Genomic DNA, 22244 nt, shown 5'->3' on the forward strand with positions numbered 1-22244 from the left:
AAAGAAGACATAGAGATGACCAACAGACATGAAAAGATGCTCAGCATCACTCATTGTCAGGGAATTAGATATTAAAAGTACAATGAGATATCACCTCATACTTGTAGGAATGGCTAAAATCAATTACAGAAGAAACAACAGAGGTTGGTGAGGATGTGGAGAAAGGGGAACACTGTTATGCTGTTGGTGGGAATGCAAACTGGTATAGCCACTGTGGAAAACAGTATGGAGCTTCCTCAAAGAGTGAAAAATAGAACTACCCCACAACCCAGCAATTGAACTACTAGGTATTTACCCAAAGAATACAAAAATATTAATTGAAAGGGATATGTACCCTGATGTTTATAGCAGCATTATCTACAATATCCAAATTATGGCAGCAGCCCAAGTGTCCTTCGACTGATGAATGCATAAGCAAGATATGGCACACACACACACACACACACACACACACATCACACACACATACACAAACAATGGAGTATTACTCAGCCATAAAAAAGAATGAAATCTTGCCATTTGCAGTGACATGGATGGAGCTAGAGAGTATTATCCTAAGCAAAATTAGTCACAGAAATATAAATACAATATGATTTCACTCATAAGTGGAATTTAAGAAACAAAACAAATGAGCAAAAGGGAAAAAAAGAGAGTGAGAGGCAAGCCATGAGACTCTTAATTATAGCAAACAAACTGATGACTATTAGAGGGGAGGTGGGAAGTGGGAATGGGTGAAATAAGGGATTAAGGAGTGCTTGTGTTGTGATGAGCACCAGGTGTCATATGGAATCACTGTCTTGTACAACTGAAGCTAATATTACACTCTATGTTAACTTACTGGAATTTAAATAAAAACTTTTAAAAAAGGTATCTGACAAAATCCAATACCTGTTCATTATTAAAAAACTCAGAAAACTAGCAGTAGATGGGAATTCCCTCAATATAAAATAGGTTTTTATAAAAACTGCCCAGCTAACATAATACTCAATGATAAAGTACTGAAAGCTTTCCTCCTAATACTCAATGATAAAGTACTGAAAGCTTTCCTCCTAAGTACAGAAACAAGTCACAGATGTCCACTTTCACCACTGCTATTCATCATTGTACTGGAATTTCTATTCAAATAAATTAGATAAGAAAAAGAAATAAAATGAATCCATATTAAAAAGGAAGAAATAAAATGACTTCTGTATGCATATGACATAATCCCATGTATACATATGACATAATCCCATGTATACAAAATCTGCAAGAATCTGCAGGAAAAGCAACTAGAGCTAATAAACCAAATCATCATATTTGCAGATTACAAGATCAACACATACAAGTCAGGTGAGTTTCTATGAACCAACAATAAATAATCTGAATAGGAAATTAAGAAAGCAATTTCAAGTATAATTAGCAACTAAAAGAATAAAATATCTAGGAATAAATTTGAGCAATAAGGTAAAACACTTGTGTACTAAAAACTACAAAACATTGCTGAAATAAAGAATACATAAATGAAAAGAAACATTACATGTCCACGGACTGGAAACTTTAATATTACTAAGATATCAATACTATCTGAAGTGATCTACATATTCAGTGAAAACCCTACCAAAATTTTAAAAGCCTATTTTGCAGAAATGGTAAAAACTGATCCTTAAATTCATATGGAATTACAAGGAGTCCTGAATGCTAAAACAATCTTGAATAAAAATAACAAAGTTGAAGGGCTCACACATCCCAATTTCAAAACTTAATACAAAGCTACAGTAATCAAAATAATGTGATCCTGGCTGGCATAGGGACAGACATATAGACCAACAGAATAGAAGTGAGATTCCAAGAAGAAACACATAACATCTATGGCCATCTGATTTTCAACAAGAGTACCAAGCCAATTCAATGGGAAAAGAATAGTCTTGTCAACAAATGGGACTGTGACAACTGAACTTCCACAGACCAAAGAATAAAGCTGGACCCCTGTTTCACACCATATAGAAAATTAACTCAAAATAATGTATTTAGGTTAAATTCTTATATTTAGGACCAACAACCTAAATATACTAGCTAAAACCATAAAACACATAGAAGTAAATAGGAGTAAATCTTCATGATCTTGGATTTGACAATGGAATATTAGATATGACACTAAAATCATGAGATTGAAAGAACTATTTAATAAAGTATGTAAAGAAAGAGAAAAATTGATAAAGTATACTTCATTAAAATAAGTAAGAGTAAACCAAGAAGGATGAATTTTAACTTGCTGATGAGTTGGACTTTATTTTACAAATGGTAGGAAGCTCGTGAAATGTTTTAAGCAAGAAATATGAACTGGCTTTTAGTGTTCTGAAAAGATTACTTTGGTGCCAGTGTAGAGAATGGATTTAAATGCCTCTTCTTATTACTGAAGTCTAGGAATTTTTATTCTGTCACTATTTTATTGTTTAATTGTTATAAGTAAACATTGATATGTATAAAAAAACCCATTTGTGCATCACAGGACATTATCAGGGAAGCGAAAATGAAACCTATAAATTGGAAGAAAACATTTGCAAATCACATATCTAATAGGGATTTAATATGCAGAATTAAAAAAACCCCAAATCCAACAACAAAAGGCAAACAATTCAATTAAACTAGCAAAGGAAGCCAATGTGCATCTCTTCAATGAAGACATACAAATGCCTAAAAAGCCCTTGAAAAGATGCTCAACATTATTAGTCATTAGCGAAATACAAATCAAAATCACAATGATATATCACTTCTCACTAACCAGAATGGCTATAATTTTTAAAAAAGAGAAAAAAGAAAAGAAGTTATGGCAAGGATTTAGAGAAATTAGAACCCTCATACATTCCTGATCGGAATGTAAAATGCTGCAGCTGCTATGAAAAATAGTCTGGCAGCTCCCGAAAATTTAATAAGGAATTATTATATGACCCAGCAATTCTACTTCTAGGTATATACTCAAAAGAATTGGAAACAGGGACCCAAACAAATACCTGTTCACCAATGTTCATAGCAGCACTATTCACAATAGTTAATAAGTGGAAACAACTCAAGTGTCCATCAACAGATAAATGGATTAATAAAGTGTGGCATGTATATATACATTTATATTTATATTTATATTGGCATATATATATATGTGAATATTATTCAGCCATAAAAAGGAATGAAGTTCTGATACACACTACAACATGCATGAACCTTGAAAACATGCTAAGTGAAATAAGTAGACACTAAGAACAAATATTGTAGAAGATGTGGTACATATACACAATGGAATATTACTCAGCCATCAAAATGAATGAAATATTGCCATTTGCAACAACATGGATGGAGCTAGAGTGTACTATGCTAAGTGAAATAAGTCAGTCAGAAAAAGACAAATACCATATGATCTCAATCATATGTGGAATTTAAGAAACAAAACAGATGAACATATGGGAGGGGGAAGAAAAAGGAGAGAGGGAAACAAACTATAAGAGACTCTCAATGATAGAGAACAAACTGAGGGTTGATGGAGGGAGTTGGGTAGGAGATGGGCTAGTGGGTGATGGGTATTAAAGAGGGCATTTGCTGTGATGAGCAATGGGTGTTGTATGTAAGTGATGAATCACTGAATTCTACTCCTGAAAGCAATATTGCACTGTATGTGAACTAAAATGTAAAAAAAAATTTAAAAAAAGAATCTGTAAGAGATTTGTCTGACACTTGCAATAGGAGGACCTTATTTGGATCCTAATTCAAATAATGAAAAAAAGTTTTTGATGACATTTATAAGCCAACTGGAAATTGGAATGGTAGGTGGATATTTGATGATATTAAGAAATTCTGCCAATTTTTTTAGGTATGATAATGATATTGTGGTCATATTAAAATAGTCCTTATCTTTTAGAGATATATACTGAAATTTGTACAGATGAATTGATATAATATGTGTCCAAATAATTAGGGATGAGTGGGTGTAAGTATAGATGAAACAAGACTGATGAAGGGTTGATAACTATTGGGAACTGGGTGATGGATAACATGGGTGTATTATCCATGCTTTTTCTTCATATAAGAATTTCCTTCATACTATATTTTCTCCATCAATTTATTGTGAAAAATTTCAAATATACAACAAAATTAAAAGAATTTTACAAGAACACTATATATCCATTATTTAGTTTCTCCCATTTTAAAGCACAGGCTATGTCCATCTCTATCCATCCATTAATCCACCTTATTTGTATTCTTTTCAAATAAATTGTAGACTTCTGTTTCCTTTCTGATAAGTGGTTCAGCATACATATCATTAACCAATTTAATATTTGTTTAAAATATTTTCATATAAAATTTACAATGAAATGCACAAATCTTAATTATGTGCATTTGACAAATATATATACTCAGGTAACCAAAATCCCCCTCAAGATACAGAGCATTGCCATCACCCGAAATTTTCTTTGTGCCCCTTCCCAGTCAATCCCCACACATCACTTCAGCCTCTCTACTAAGGCAACTACTGTTGTGATCTTTCTACCACAGATTAGTTTTTCTTGCTCTGGATCTTAATATAAGTGAATTCACATAGTATGTACTCTTTTGTTTAATGCTTCTTTAACTCTTCATAGTATTTTAGAGTTTCATCTACTCTGTTACATGTGTCAGTAGTTGGTTCCTTTTTATTGATGAATAGTATTCCACTGCATGACTATACCAAAGTATTTTCCCATTGATGAACAACTGGGCTATTTCCAGTTTGGGCTATTATAAGTAAATATACTATTAACATTCTTTATAAGCATTTTGTGAATATAGGGTTTTTATCTCTCTTGGAATGACATTTCTGAGTCCAAAGATAGGTGTACATTTTGCTTTATAACTGCCAGCCAGAACTTTGTGCAATGTGGTTGTATCACTTTACATTCACACTGCTGGTGTATAAGACTTCCAGTTGCTCCACATCCTCACAAATATTTTCTATTATCAGATTTTGAATGTTAGCCATTCTGGTGGGCATGTAGTAATATCTTATTGTGGTCCTAATTTGAATTTTCCTGATGACTAATAATGTTGAATACATTTTCATAACCTTTCTGGCTATTCTTAAATCTGTTCTGTAAATCATCTGTTAAAATCTTTTGTCCATGTTTAATTGTTACTTTACATTTTTAATTATGCATATTAGCAGTTCAATTATGTCTTGCACACCAGTCTTTTGTCAGGTATATATCTTGACAATATTTACTCTCCAGTCTCAGCTAGTCTATAAATTTTCTTTTTTTCAGTTTCCATTTTTTAATATTTTATTTTGTATTTAAATAACATTTATATATACTTAGGGTTTGTAACATAATGATTTGATATACATATATACAGTAATATGAGTGATTACCATATAATTAATATATCATCTCCTCACATACATGATGGGCACCTGAAATCTACTCTTAGTGTATTTCCAATATTCAGTATAGTATTAATGACATTTATTATGCTGTACATTAGATCTTTAGACTTATTCATCCTCCATAGATACAACATTGTACTCTTTGACTGACATCTCCCCATTTCCCCCATGTCACTGTCCCTGGTAACCACCATTCTACCCTCTGCCTGTATGAGTCTGATTTTTTTAGATTCTGTATATAAGTGAGACCATGCAGTATTTATCTTAACCATGTGTTTCTGATGCTTTGACATCTGGGGCTTTGCTGACCCAGGACAGACTGCCCCTCCCAGGGCTAGCCAATTCTTAGAGACAGTAAACAACTTGCCTTGGAGCTGCACCTTTCATATGCAAGCCAACCAACCCAGAGCCCACACCCCAACCACCTTTATAGGGCTCTCATACTCTAAGCCACTAATCCCCTATCCTAATCACCCCAGGACAGGGACCAGACAACTAGGGTCAGCCCTTACAACCCTGAGTCTGCTGAAATTATTGCAACTAGTCAATCCTAAATCTGCTCATCTGCCTTGCGTGCTTGTTCTCACAGAAGCCACAATAAAGGCTCATGCCCTCTTTTCCTGTCACTCTGCCTCCTGACTGACCCTGGTGCTTCCCATGGCATTCACTGTGTGTCCCCTTCTCTTGGGATCTGTGAATATAGTGACTATTTTTTTCAATGGCAGTTGTCTTCTGATCTGATGGACTTGCCATACCTAAAGAAAAATAAGACTTATATTTTAAAATGAGGGTTCATTATACTATTCTGTTCACTTCCGTATATATGTGAAATTTTTCATAATAAAAATTTCTTAATGACATTGCTGCTATGAGCTGAATTGTATTACCCCAAAATTTATATTTTGAATCCTTAACCCCCAATCCTTTACAATGTGACTATATAAAGAAAATAGGGACTTTAAAGAAGTGATTAAGTTAAAATGAAGCTGTTAGTGTGGGCCCTAATCTAATCTGACTGGTATCCTTAGAAGAAAATTTGGATATACAGTGACACCAGGGATGTGTACACACAGAGAGACAAACAGGTGAGGACACAGCACAAAAAATGGCCATCTAAAAGCCATGGTGTGAGGCCTCAGGAGAAGCCAAACCTGCTGAAACCTTGGACTTGTACCCTTCAGAACTGTGAAAAAAAAAAATTTCTTTTGTTTAAGCCATTTTGTGGCATTTTTATGGCAGCCCTGGCAAACTAATACAACTGCCCACCCCAACTAGAATACCAAGTCCATTAAATTAAGACAAGGAGTAGGTAAATGAGGCATCCTTGACTCTTCTCATTTTCAGTTTTAATCAATACCTAAATATGATTCATTGTATTTTCAAATTTTTCTCTCATCTCTTCCTCTTTTTCTCTTTATTACCACTGTTCTATTCCTGGTCTTTATCATCATTCATTGGTGTCTTTGACTCTAGAGTTGTTTTCCTTAAACCTGTCCCCCACATAGCCATCAGAGTAAGCTATTAAAATGTAAATTAAATTATGCCACACCACTGCTTAATGTCTTCCAAAACCTCGCCCTTAATGTCTAGAGAAGAAAGGCCAAGTTTCTTCATATGGCATACCAGGGCCTCCATTAATGTCAATCTTTAACATTTCTTCAGCCATTAGACTACTCCCTGCCTTAACACTTTATACTCACTCTAGTAACACCTCAACAGTTGGTGGTTCCTTGAGATTTCCATGAAATGTCTTATTTTTGTACCTGTGCTAAAACTGTTGTAGGCTTATATACACTTAGGTAATTTGACAAAACTCTATTCATCTTTTAGGAATTAGTGTTTTAAACTTACCTTTTACCTTCTCTAGACAGAAAAATTGGAAAAATACATAGAATACCATAGTAACTACCAGTATATCCAATACCTAGAATTACACATTCTCAGACTTATATTTTACCATCTTTGCTTCAAATATTTTCATGTTTTAAACTTTTTTTATTGTAGAGGTTTTAAAACATTAAAAGTAGCTAGGAGAGTACAATGAACCCCCATGTATCTATCATCAAGTTTTAACACTTATCACCACATGGCCAACATTCTTTCATGTATATACTATACTACTCCCAACACTACTTCTCTATTTTAAAGCCAATCTTTGAGATATCATTTCACCTATAAATAATTCAATGTGTATCTTTAAAAGATAAGGACTTTTTAAAACAAGAAAATAAACATGATATAACACTTATATTATTAATAATAATAATTTTAAATATTATCAAATATTACCAAAATATTATCAAATATTTTGTTCAAAAATATTATCAAGTATTTTGCTCATATTTTCCCATTGCCTCATAAGTTATTTGCATTGATTTGGTTTCATATAAAATATGAATGAAATAATGAAATAAATAGAACATTGAAGATCAGGTTTAAATCTCCTTTTTTTTACTCTTCCTGTATTCTCTTCCTTCCTTCCCTAGAGACAACTAATATCATTAATTAGCTATGTATTTTTCCATTCCAGAGTAAATTCCTATATATGTATCTATGAACAATAAATAGTTTGGCTTTGGATAATTTTAGAAATGTGTGCAAATTAAATTATAATACTCTCTTGTAGTTTTAAAAATGGTTATTATAAGTTTAATACTCTTTCTTTTCTACAACTGTTTATTTGTAGCTTTCTTTTTTATTCTTGGTCAGTATTGCTAGAGGTTTCTCTATTGTGTAAATCTTTTAAAAGAACCAACTTTAGGTTCTGCTATTCTCTTTTTTGTTTTATATTTTACTAATTTGTTTTTAATTTTATTCTTTTATTTTATTGAATCTAAAATGCTGTAGGGGTGCAGGGCTGGCTCAGTCGGGTGAGTATGCGACTTGATCTTGGGGTTGTGAGTTCAAGTCCCACAATTGGGTGTGGAGATTTCTTAAAAATAAAAATCTTTAAAAATAAAATAAAATTAAAAAAAATAAAAATAAAATACTGCAAATTGTAAAACACCATTATTTCATGTGCCATTAAGAAAAAAAATACTTTGCCAATGAAATCATGATGTATAATTCATTTTGGAATGTGCATCCCAATTTCAGAGATGTTAAAATATGCAAAAATGGGTATCTTGGAATTGATGACATATAGAATTTCCTTCCATCTATTTGAGTTTACTTTTCTCCATTAGATTCTTTTAAACTTATTGAGACTTGTTTTATGACAATATGGTTTATCTTGGTAAATGTTCTATGTGTACTTAGAAAGAATATGTATTAAGCCATTGTTAGGTAGAGTGTTTTGTAGATATCAATTAGCTCAAGTTGGTTGATAGTGCTAATGTATTTGATATTCTTACTGATTTACTGTCTAGTTTTCCTATCAATTGCTGAGAAAAGGATGCTGAAGTCCTTAAACATAATTATGAATTTGTCTGTTTCTCTTCTCAATTTAGTAGTTTTCATGCGCTTTGAAGCTTTATTGTGAGGTGCCTACACATTTAGGATTGGCATGTTTTCTTGGACAAATTTAAATAATGTAATATTCTTTTTTTTTTTAAGATTTTTTTAAATTTTTTTTTTATTTATTTGAGAGAGAGAGAATGAGAGAGAGAGAGAGCATGAGGTGGGAGGGTCAGAGGGAGAAGCAGGTTCCCCACTGAGCAAGGAGCCTGATGCGGGACTCGATCCCGGGACTCCAGGATCATGACCTGAGCCGAAGGCAGTCGCTTAACCAACTGAGCCACCCAGGCGCCCCTGTAATATTCTTCTTAATTCCCTGCTCTGAAATCTACTTTGATGATGTAAGTATAGCCGTTCCAGCTTTCTTTTACATGCTATATATTTTCCATCTTTTTATATTGTATCTTTAAGTTTAAAGTGGATCTCTTTTATTTTTTTAAAGATTTTATTATTTGAGAGAGAGAGGGAGAAGCAGGCCTCCCATTGAGCAGGGAGCCCAATGTGGGGCTCCATCCCAGGACCCCAGGATAATGAACTGAGCCAAAGGCAGACGCTTAACCGACTGAGCCACCCAGGTGCCCCTAGAGGGTCTTTTGAGATGGTATATAGCTGGGTCTTACTTTTTTATCCAATATGATAATCTCTGCTTTTTTACTGGGGTGTTCATACTATTTATTTTAATGTAATTAACAGTATGACAGGGCTGCAATTTGTTATTTTGCTATTTTTTCTATTTTACTCATTTGTTCTTTATGTCCCTTTTTCTCTTGTCCTGCCTTCTCTTGGATTGAATATTTTAAAAAATAATTCCATTTAGCTCTACCGTTGACTTATATTAGCTTTTTTTTTTTTTAGGGGTTGCTATAGGATTTGTAATATACAACTTTAATTTATTACAGTCTACATCCAAGGGATTTTATGCCATTTTGTGCATATAGTGTAAGAACTTCCTAATCGTATATCTCCATATCCTCTCTTGCCTTTGTGCACTTGTTGTCATACATTTTACGTCTATATAAACTACAAAATTTACATTTTTATTATTTTTCATTTAAAAGAGATAAAAATTGAGAAAATATATTTTATTTTACCTGTACATTTACTATTTCTGGTGCTTTCTTTATTTAGATCTAAATTTCCATCTGTATTATTATTTTTCTGCCTGAAGAACTTCCTTTATTATTTTTCATTGTGCAGGTCTGGTGGTAATGAATTCTCTCAGTTTCTGTTTTGATCTTTATTTTGTCTATTTTAAAAGATATATTCACTGTGTATAGAACTCTAGGTTTACAGGTCTTTTCATTGTCTTTTGGATAATATACTTTCTGAAGAGAAATCTGTTGTTATACTTGTCTTTGTTCCTCTGTATATAATGTGTCTTTTATCTTTTCCCTTTGGCTTCTTTTAAGATTGTTTTTTATCACTGGCTTTCATCAATATATGTGTGCTTTCCTATTAAATAATTTTTTGTCTCCTTGTTCTATTACTTTAAGAGAGGAGTGTGTTATGACCATAAATTTGTCAATTGCTCCTTTTAAATCTACTGGGTTGGGATGCCTGCGTGGTTCAGTTGGTTAAGCGTCTGCCTTCGGTTTGGTCCTGGGATCAAGTCTGCATTGGGATCCCTGCTCAGTGGGGAGCCTGCTTCTCCCTCTGCCTACTGCTCCCCCTGCTTGTGTACACATTTCTCTCTCTGATAAACAAACAAATAAATAAAATCTTTAAATAAAAAAAATCTTTAAATTAAAAAAATAAATCTACCAGGTTATTTACAGTTTGAGGTTATATTATTAGATGTATACATTCCTGTTTGTTATTATCTTCTGGGTAGAATGTCACTTTTATCATTCTATATTGTTTTATCTTTATTTACAGTTTCTGCTTCATATTTTATCTCATATTAATATTGCTATACCACCTTTCCTTAGGATAAGTCAGGTATATTTTTTTTGCCATTCCTTTATTTTCAACCTTTCTATATAAATTTGCTTAAGTGTCTCTTATATACAACATATAACTAGATTAAATTTTTAAAACTGATACCTGAAAGTTTAACATGTTTACATTTATTGAAATTACTGATGTATTTGGAACTATTTCAGTTATTTCTTTTTTAAGATTTTATTTATTTATTTGAGAGAGAGAGAGAGAAACAGCATGAGAGGGGAGAGGGTCAGAGGGAGAAGCAGGCTCCCTGCTGAGCCGGGAGCCCAATGTGGGACCTGATCCCAGGACTCAGGGATCATGACCTGAGCTGAAGGCAGATGCTTAACAAACTGAGCCACCCAGGTGCCCCTCAGTTATGTTATTTTGTGTTTTTTCTTAATCATGCTTTTCCTTTCTTTTTTTCTTCTTTTCCACCTTCCACTGTCCTGATTAAATTTTCACAATTCCCCCTTTTTTTCTGTACTGCTGCTTTGAAAGTTATACCCTCTATACCTATTCTTTTAGCATGCCCTTAAAATTTTAAATTTCATGTTTGAATTTACAAAGCCTACAGTTCATCAACCACTACTTTTCTCCATAAAGATTCAATAACCTAAGAATGCTTTAATTCTCATCTTCCCACCCATCTTATTTTAAATAGTATTTTAGTTTTACTTTATTTCAAATCCCATGAAATTATTTACCATTGTTATTAATTTTTACTGCCTGTTTTTATTTATATTTACCAATATTTTACCAACTTCTAAGCTCACCATTTCTTCTTGCAGTTTGATACCTCTTTTTGGTTTCATTTTACTTCTTTCAAAATTCTTTAGTAACTCACTTATTGAGACAATATGAATAATAACTCTCATAGTCTCTGAATATCTAAAAATATATTTATTTCACCCTCAAAGTTCATTTCAACATAGAATTCTAGGTTGGAAAATACTTTCTTTCAACATTTTGAAGACATTATTCCATTATCTAAGGCATCTATTGTCACTGATAAGAAATCTTCCAGTCTGGGGCGCCTGGGTGGCTCAGGCGGTTAAGCATCTGCCTTCAGCTCAGGTCATGATCCCAGCGTCCTAGGATCGAGCCCGGCATCCGGCTCCCTGCTCAGCCGGAAGCCTGCTTCTCCCTCTCCTACTCCCCCTGCTTGTGTTCCCTCTCTCTCTGTCTCTATGTCAAATAAACAAAATTAAAAAAAAAAAAAATCTTTAAAAAAAAAAAAGAAATCTTCTAGTCTAATTATATTCCTTTTGTAGATAAATAGGCATTTTCTTTCTGGCAGTTTTTAAGACATTTACTTACTATCGGTGATGCTGTGCAGGTTCACTATGATAGGTCTGCATATAAATTTATTTAATTTTTCTGCTTAGGATTCTTTGTGATCCTTCAATCTAATGATTCATATATACCCTTAATTTTGAAAATGTACCTCTTCAAATATTGCTTCTCCCTGATTATCTCTAGTATGTCCTCCTGGAACTTTTCTTAGACATAAATTGAACTTTCTCACCCTATCCACCATGTTTCCCAACTTCTTTTTTACCTTTCCAATCTCTTTACCTATCTCTGGTGTGATTTCCTCTGTATCTATCTTCCAAATGTACTAATTATCTCTTCATTTGCTTCCTCTTCAAAGCATATATTTAATATATTAAATTAATATATTTAATTTAATAAATTATACATTAAGTTTATATATTTAATTTGATAAATACATATAATTAATTTATACAATATTATAAATATATATAATTATTTTAATAGCTATATTAAATATATAAATTAAATTTATATATTTAACTTAATAACTATATTAAGTTAAATGTGTCATGTTTAATATATAATTTATTAAATATAAATTTAATATATAATTATTAAATCAAATTTAAATTTAATATACATTTAATATGTATTTATATATTTAACTTACAGTTTCTGTTCATTCCTTTAACTTTTTAAACACGTATTTATTTTAAAGCCTCTTTCTGATTGGTTTAGTTATTTCTAGTTCCTAGGCTATAAATTTTCCCACATTACATCTGATCACATTGCCTCAAAGAAGTTCATTTTCTTGGAACGTTTGTAATTTTTTAACCATGAATTCATCTTCTGTAGACATTTTCTATAGGAGTCCCAAATACCCTATGTTGTAAGATGTCTCCCTTTGAGGCAGTTTCACACTTACCTTTGTCAAAACTTTAAGGGTTTCACTGATTTCAGACCAGATGCTACTGTTAACTCCTTAGCTCAGTGTCCTCACCATTATAGTCAATTGAACGGTGACCACACCTCAATGCTGCACAGGTCTGGGATTTCAATTTCTCTCAGGTGGGACTTTTTCCCAACCATTGCCCAGAGGATACAGGAAGCTCCTTGACACTTCCCCATGCTGATGGGCCTACTTTCTCTGGTCTTTCATAACCTTCCAATTCTATATTAGTCCTACTTCACATGTACGAGGTTTGTGGTCTGGACCCTCCTTTCCATATGGTTATTACACCTCAGCCCACAATCAATTAGGCCTCTATCTAGTTCTGAAATGCCTGAGAGCAGTTTTAGTTTTAGTCCTACTCACTGCTAAATTTAAATTCTTTTGTTTTTGGCACCTAAGGATTTTTCATTCTTGTTCTGAGCTTGGTCATATATTTATATTATAATGATTTCCCCCCTTATTTTCTTTGTTTTAATTTTTTTTTGGGGGGGGATGCAGACTTTAGATCCTTTTGTGGATTCTTGATCTGCCAGATTGACAAGAAGTCAACCTCAAGATAAGAATAACTCAAAAAGCAAGAAAGACATAAAATGTTAAAAAGTTTAGTCCAGAGAGATGACCCTTATAAGATCAGATTTAAACCACTCTAAGGAACTAAATAGTATTATGAAATTTCTTCAGAAATGAACCCAATATTCAGACCAGTCAACCCATTAGCAAAGAAAGGAACTAAAACTATCTTTTAAGCTTTATTTATTTTCAAATAAAAATTAAACTTCCTACTTTATTCTTCTGGTAATTAAAAATTAAAAATCCCTATATTTGAAGGGATGTATTATCAAATAACCAAATTGGTAAATATAGGCTTGTTTATATTTACTTTCACTTTGGTGATGATACCAAATTGTTTTAAAATTGAGACCAGTACTTTTGACAAGGACCTAAACTAATGTAAATAAAAAACAAAAAAAAGTAACATTATGTATCTATTTAAAGTACTTATATTATGCTAGAGAGAGGCATGACACAAAAATGCAGAATAAAATCAAATAGTAATCTGTATATAATAATGTTCCATAAAGATTTCATAAATAATAATCATCATCAAAGCAACATACGTTGGAAAATGCTTGGCATGTCTGGTTTATTTCCTTTTGTCTGTGCAGAAGTTTCTGGCTGAGGTACGGGAACCCTATAAAAGATGGAAAAAAGATAACAAATAATTACAAAAAGACACTTGAATGAAAAAAACCTAATTGGTTCCATTCAGAATTTATTCTAATTCAATCAGTTTGCAAAATATATAGGTTTAGTTTCTTAAAGTAATGCACTAAAAATTTAAGGAAAATATATACAAGTTAGGAACAAATATGCATATATAACTTAGTTCAAATACTGCAACAGATTTTTTAAAGATTGTATTTATTTATTTACTTGAGAGGAAGAGAGAGAGCAAGCGAGTAGGGGGAGGGGCAAAGGGGAGGGAGAGAAAGAGGGAAAGAATCCCAAGCAGACTCCCCGCTCAGCACAGAGCCCAAAAGAGGGCTTGATCTCACAACCCTGAGATCATGACTTGAGGCAAAACCAAGAATCCGATGCTTAACCGATTAAGCCACCCAGGCACCCCAAATACTATTGCAGATTTAAATGTTCTTTCAATAAGGCGTATTCCACAAAAGGAAGTATTTAACTTTATTAAATAGCAACTAAAGATGGATGGATGGAGATATATATATATATATCTGGGAAACTGTCTGGCCTAACTGTCCAGCCTCCAGCCTCTTTTCAAAGTTTTCTATAAGTCTCATGCTGCTTCAAACTCGTATTCCTCCTTTGAAATTTAACTCAAGCATTAATTCCTAAAAGAAGCCATCCTTGATCTCTAGTCAAAGCTCACTACTCCTTGTACATGCTGTTGCTCTCATAGCACCATGAATAAACTTCTATCACAGCATTCATCACTCTGTGTCCAAATTACAGGTTTATGAGTCTGTCTCTTCCAACAGATTCTGCTATAAGCTCTGTTATAAAGTCTACAAAAGTATAGACTTTATTTATTTTTGTATCTCTATATACTATCTACTCAATAACTATTTATTGAACTGAAATAAATGGAGGAAAAGGGAAGTATCTTATTCTGAAACTGAGGAGAAGCCTACTTTTATAAGGAAAGATTTCCATCTTGTGGGCTATTAGCATATTTCTGTGATGAGTTTTTTCTACTGTATTTCCAAAACTAAAAGCATAAAGTAAAACAGAATGTCATATTGTTGAATGCCACGTAATATTGCTCAACTTATTTTATCAATGGATTTTTTCTTATAATGGTAGTATTCGTTATTTTGCTAATGAGTTATTAATGAACTAAAAAGAAATAGCTTTTATGAAGGAAGCATGCATCCATTTATTTACCTTTAAACCCCAGCAAATAAAAACATATTTTATAGTTGTAATTTGAACTTCTTTCAGTCATTGAAAACATGGTATTTCTAGAAATTAGAAAGCTGAAAACATCACCTGTGAAAGAAATCTAACTAAAAAATAGTTAAATTACATGTATTTTGAGATCCTTAAACAGCATGTATCTACTGTTTAATACATATGATTAGGAAGTGACTTTTTCCATCTGAAACAAATTAGAAGAAATAGTTTTCAAAACCCTAACAGCACCATTACATTGTACAGAACTTTTAAAAAGTAGCTTAGGAGATTTTTACTGGAATATGTAATCATCCATTTGTAGGACTTAAATGTCTTAAAGATGAGGGGATAAATGACAGAAGTGGAGGTATACAATGTCTACAGGTATCAACTGAGGAAAATGAAAAGAGAGATGAAAAGTGAAAAGATAAGTGTAGAAAAATAACTGAGGAAGAGAGGGAAAAGAGAGCTATAGGAAGAGAACATTGCATATGCTGGGTAGTGGCAGAATATTATAAAAATTATGTCAGAGACTCTAAGTTGTACTCTAATCTTGTGCTTTTGTCAACTTATTGACCTTTTTTTTTTTTTTAAAGATTTTTATTTATTTATTTGACAGAGAGAGAGATAGCGAGAGCAGGAACACAAGCAGGGGGAGTGGGAGAGGGAGAAGCAGGCTTCCTGCCGAGCAGGGAGCCCGATGTGGGACTCAATCCCAGGACCCTGGGATCATGACCTGAGCTGAAGGCAGACGCTTAACGACTGAGCCACCCAGGCGCCCAACTTATTGACCTTAGGTAAATGTCATACAGATTCTATAGAATGTCATTCTCTCATCTTTATATCAGGATTATAATTAACATTATTGAGGTCTTAGAAAGTATCTTTCATGCACAGAAATTAAAAGTACTTAATATACATACATACACATATGTATAAACCCTATATTTTATCTTTTCTGAATCTCAGATTTCTCTTTTATAAAATTGAAATAATTATCCTGTGCCTTCCTCACTGGGATGTTGACGTTCAAATGATGTAATATAAATAATTTTACACTGTATATTGAAGTTCTCTATACAATTAAATGAAGGAATATTTTCAGTGCCTTCTACCTAAGAAAAGCAGAAGATACTACACAAAAAGGACCAGAATATAGAATTTCTTTGAGAAATTGCTAATATAAGCAAATTAGCAATAATTTACAATGATCAAAAATGCTAAAGTCTTTGTGATCATTAATTCAAATTAGCAAATGCTTTTCAGGCAACAACCATTATTTAAAAACTTTTCCTATGGTGTCTTCTGCTTTTCTTAGGAGGAGAATTGAAAATGATTTTTTTGAAAATGATTTTTAAGGATTCATCTAACCATGGCGTGATTTTCTCTCTTTATAGAGTACATATTACCAAGAGAATGAACTGAAGAAGTTTTAATGTCTGTTGATTATATTTTATTTCTCAGTGCTAACTTTTGAATGAGTAGATGGATTTTGACTACATTTTACTATCTAACAGAGAGCACCATGGTTCACTAGCTACCATTTGTATTAAAATGTTAATATAAGCTCTTAAATGGTCATATTTCTTATTATTATACCAACAGAAGCAGATCAACAGATGATCTAGATGGACAAAACAGATATACAACCTCAAAAGTAAATATCTAAAAAAGAATCAAATGGGCTTTCTACAGCTGAGAAAGAAAACAGCTGAACTTTAGAACTATGGCACAATAAAGAACATATCTGGTCTTTGTCTCTGGTTCCTGGTTCAAAAACCCTTAGAATTTCCATAGTGACAAGAGTACCTCCGTTATGCTAATGAGGTAACTCATGGTGAGCCCCTAGACAGTTTGAAGATAAGAACTGTTATCAGATACATTAAGCATACGGCTCAAAGGTTGAAACACCGAACTAGCCTAACCTCTATTACGGGGAGGGGAGCTGAAGATCAAGCTCAATCACATGGCCAATAATTTAATCTATCATGCCTAAGTAATGAAATACCCCCCCAAAAATCTGGACATCAAGACTTGGTGGATCTTCGTGGTTGGTGAACACATTGATGTACCTACCAGGAGAGGCACAATAAGTTCTAGGGATCCTACATACATTATGGTGACTACAGTTAACAGTACTGTAATACATACTTGAAAGTTACTAAGAGTAAATGTTAAATGTTCTTACTATAAAAAAATAATAGTTATGTGAGGTCATGGATGTGTTAAATAATCTTATTGTGGTAATTATTTTGCAATACATACATGTATCAAATCATCACACTGTACACCTTAAATTTACAAAGTAATATATGTCAGGGGCGCCTGGGTGGCTCAGTTGGTTAAGTGACTGCCTTCGGCTCAGGTCATGATCCTGGAGTCCCGGGATTGAGTCCCGCATCGGGCTCCCTGCTCGGCAGGGAGTCTGCTTCTCCCTCTGACCCTCCTCCCTCTCATGCTCTCTGTCTCTCATTCTCTCTCTCTCAAATAAATAAATAAAATCTTAAAAAAAAAAAGTAATATATGTCAATTATATCTCAATAAAGCTGTGAAAAAATAAAATAAATATCCTTAGACCACTAAAAAAAGAAAAAAGAAATGAGACATAGGTGGTTTCTACCACCAGTTGTATTCAACACTGTAGTAGAGGTCCTAACCAGTACAATAATGCTAGAAAAAGAAATAAAAGCAAAATGATTGGAAAGGAAGAAATAAACCACAAGTATTTGCAGATTACACGACTTATACAGAGAAAATTAAAAAAAAAAAACCCTACAAACTCAGAATAAGTGAATTTATCAAGGTTGCTGAATATAAGCTCAGGATACAACCAAAAACAGTTCCCTGATTGGGCACAACTACCATTAAAGACTAGAGTTTTAAAAAATCTTAAAATCTAAAATGATTCTATACGTCAACTGCTTTATTAGTGTCTCGGTTATCTTTCTGCTTCAGAAAAACCAAAAATGTTAATTATATACAATTCATAATGGATAAAGTTTATATAGGAAAGATTCATGCTTAAATAACTGGTCAACAAATATAAGCTATAGTATTTTAAATTTAAATAAAATGTATTTTTTTTTGTAGTTCCTCATTTTAAACTCATTGTCAAGTAGTCCATGCCAAGCGTGGCAGATAAGAGGGTTCTGTTATGGGTTATATTATGTCCCCCAAAATTCATGTTGAAGTCCCAACCCCCAGTATCTCAGAATGTAATCTTATTTGGAGATAGTTTCACTGAAGAGATAAATTAGTTAAAATAAGTTCATACTGGGGTGGGTGGGCCCCTAATCCAATGTATCTGATGTCCTTATAAAAAGGGGGAATTTGGACATAGACACAGATTGGGGGTGAGGTTTCTACAAGCCACAGAACGTCAAAGATTGCCAGAAAACCACCAGATGCTAGGGGAGAGACAAGGGGCAGATTCTTTCACACAGTGCTCAAAACAAACTGACCCTGCTGAAACTTTGATCTTGGACTTCTAGCTTACAGAACTGTGAGGTCTTAAGTTTCCATTGTTTAAGTCATACAGTTTTTAGTACTTCATTATAGCAGCCCTAAAAAATGAATGCAGATTTGGGTACCAGGAAGTGGAGTGCTACTGTAACAAATAATTTAAAAGGTGGAAGTGGCTTTGGAATTGAGTATTACATAGAGGCTGAAAGAGTTCTGAGAGAAAGCTTTTTGTCTTAGAGAATATGTATGTTTTTTTGAGAGTATATATGTTGTTATGAACAGAATGTTGCTAGAAATATGAATGTAAGAGGTGCTTCCGGTTAAATCTCAGACAGAAATGAGGAATGGGTTATTGGAAACTGGATGAAAAGCGATCCTTGTTATAAAGTGGCAAAGGTCTTTGCTGAATTGTGTTCTGTTGGATGGCAGGTGGAACTTGTATGCAGTGAACTTGCATATTTAGCTGAAGAGATTTTTAAGCAAAGTGTTGAAGGTGAAGCCTGGTTTCTCCTTGTTGCTTATAGTAAAATACAAGAGGGGAGAGAGAAGTTGAGAAATTGTTAAGAAAAAAGGAACCAAAATTTTGATACTTGGAAAATTCTCAGCCTATCTATACTGCAAAAATGAGAAAGCTTGCTCTGGAAGGAACACCAACAGTGTTGTTGGACAACCATTTGCCCAAGGCTTGTGATTTGTGGATCCCATCAACCATCTCAGTAGGCATGCTGCTAGCTTGGACTGAAAGGGACATAGGTAGGATGAAATCCGATTTCTGGGATTCTACAGTCAGGAAATGAGTTGCTAAGAGATAATCAGCAGTGATCATGTGTTATCTTTCAAGAAAAGGGACAATGATCCCTCAGTTCCAGAGGGCAGGGGCAGCACTCAGGGCCAAGGAAGTGGGGCTACCATCCTGGTGGGCCCAGAAGATACAGTATCCTGCCAGAGAGGATAATTCTGGAGGCTTGAAATCAATTGGAATTGGTCCTGCTAGGTTTTGAACTTGCTTGTGATGCATGACCCCCTTTCTTTCCAATTTATCCCTTTTGAAATAGGAATGCTTATCCTCTGCCTGTCTTATCATTGTGTTTTGGACAGATAACATGTCTAGTTTCACAGGTTCACAGATGTAAAGAATTTTGCCCCAGGATGAAATCACCCTGCATTTCAACAGTACATGATTTAGATGATGTTCAGATGAGAGTTTGGACTTAGAGTTGATGTTAGTAAGGGTTAAGATTTCTGGGATGTTCTGATGGGTTGAACATATTTTGCATGTGAGAAGGACATGAATTTTTAGGGGTCAGAGGGCAGACTGTTATGGGCTGAACCATGTCCCTACTAAGTATCAATATGACTACCAATACATAACCAATTACATCTTCAATAACCCTCAGAATGAGACCTTTTTTGGAAATAGGGTCACTGAAGATATAATTGATTAAGATGAGGTCTTACTGGAGTAGAACAGTACTCCAGAATAGGTCCCTAATCTAATATGGCTGGTGTCTTTATAAGAAGGGAAAATTTGAACACAGGTATGCACACAGGGAAAATGCCATGTGAAAATGAAGACAGAGATTGAAGTGATGCTTCTAGAAGACAAGGAATGCCAAAGATTGCCATAAACCACCAGAAGCTAGGGGAGAGGTATAGAAGAGATTCTGCCTTGCAGTCCTCAGAAGGAACTCACTCTGCCAATGCTTTGATCTTGGATTTTAGCAGCCCTAGAAAACTAATACCACTTCTAGTGGAATTGGTCATTTTACACGGTAGAAATAAAAAAAAAAATAATATGCTACGTGTATACTTAATACAAATGACTTACAGTTTGGCATATGGCCCTTGCAGAATTCTTTTTTTCTTGGTAGGGCTCAAGCTTGTATATGCAGTTTGAAAACACTGAGAGCTCACAGGATCATCATCTTGATGCCGTTTATTATTATCTCTTTCCTGACTTTGATTTTCTCTCCTAGCTGCTTGGGATGTTGAGGGTCGGTTAGCATTCTAAAACCAAAAATTTAGAGAAAACATTTTAAACATTCACAAAAATTATTTTTCTTAAAAGACTATAATTTTAGTTTATCCATTTTTTATAATCTTAAGAGTTATGACAACATTTTTGCAATCATAAAAGTGCTTTCATAAAGCTGATTTATAGATAGGATTATATTTATCCTAATGCATCTGGTATTAAAATATTTTTTAAAGGAAGGTAAATAAAAGTCCTTCTTATACTAATATAACTGAAAAAAGTTGGATTAGATGCTATCTCCATATGAACAGAAATCCTAGAAATAAGTTTTTAAAAGACAAATTCACAGAAAAAATTAACTCCTTTGTCTTGATTGTGCCTAGATTCCAGTAATGGCCTTTTCTACTAGAGCCTTTATCCTACAAGAGTCATTGCTATGTCTTAAAAAATCTGGGTGAGACTGCCATGCCAGATACGAAGATAAAAATTTCCTGTGAAAGTGTTCCTATAGTTCTGGCCTGGACAAAAGGAATGGAAAGAATATAATCATACATACCACCTGGGAATTTAAGTAAAAAGAATCATAATAGGCTCAAATTATGCAGAAAGCAAAAATAAGATACCGAGTGTTGAAGGCCTTGGGAAATATCAGAGGCTGTGAACTTCAGCCCAGCCTGCTCCAAAATAAATGAGAGAAAAAGGAAACAAACGAAACACATAAATGATTTTTTTTCCCTCTGAGGTTTACATCATTAAGCGTCAATACATGTGAGTTCTGAATAAAATGTACAAGGTACCAATTGTAATCATGATCGCAGTGCATTCAGAGATATACTATTAATTCTCTGGCACCATACCCGAAGTGTTTCTGATGCTGAGGCACTTTCAGTTGCACTGGCATGGGGGATATACTTTATAACAGTAATTATCCCCTGAATTGCAATGCGCTTTTGTTCCCTATACTGCAAGTCTTCAATCTCCTTCCTCACTTCACTTATAGCTGTCAAGAGCGACTCAACTGCAAAAGAATAATTCCGGGGAAATTGTAAGTTTTAAAGAACTGAAATGATAAAAATAAGAATTAGATTTGCAATGTCATTTCACAACATGAAATCATAAACTTGCTACATAACTTAAATTTGTGAAATTTATGTTGATGCTTGACATCATCCCCTTATGCAATTTTTGTAAAATAGGCAAAATATAGTTATCAGTTAAATTGAGATACAGTCCTCTAGTCTGGAGTCTTAATTTGAAACAGAAATTTTGCATATTGAATGTATAGTTGACCACTGAACAACAGGGGGGTTAGGGGCACCAAACCCCTTGCAGTCAAAAATCCATGTATAAATTTTGACTCCCCCAAAACTTTACTAAGAGCCTAC

At 33.6% G+C, this 22244-nt stretch overlaps 1 protein-coding gene across 2 annotated transcripts in view; it reads right to left on the reverse strand.

Annotated features, from left to right (window-relative positions):
• Window positions 1-22244, reverse strand: part of RADX (RPA1 related single stranded DNA binding protein, X-linked) — an 81135-nt gene that overhangs the window by 33389 nt on the left and 25502 nt on the right. For both annotated transcript variants that reach the window (XM_081808470.1, XM_081808471.1), the window contains exons 9-11: window positions 21717-21877; window positions 20713-20891; window positions 14120-14193 (exon numbers count right to left, since the gene is read on the reverse strand). In XM_081808470.1, coding sequence (XP_081664596.1) covers window positions 14120-14193; window positions 20713-20891; window positions 21717-21877 — 414 coding nt within the window. The remainder of the gene's footprint in view (window positions 1-14119; window positions 14194-20712; window positions 20892-21716; window positions 21878-22244) is intronic.

This window comes from Leptonychotes weddellii, chromosome X (assembly GCF_054177405.1).
Source record: "Leptonychotes weddellii isolate Sample4059 chromosome X, ASM5417740v2, whole genome shotgun sequence".
NCBI lineage: Eukaryota > Metazoa > Chordata > Mammalia > Carnivora > Phocidae > Leptonychotes > Leptonychotes weddellii.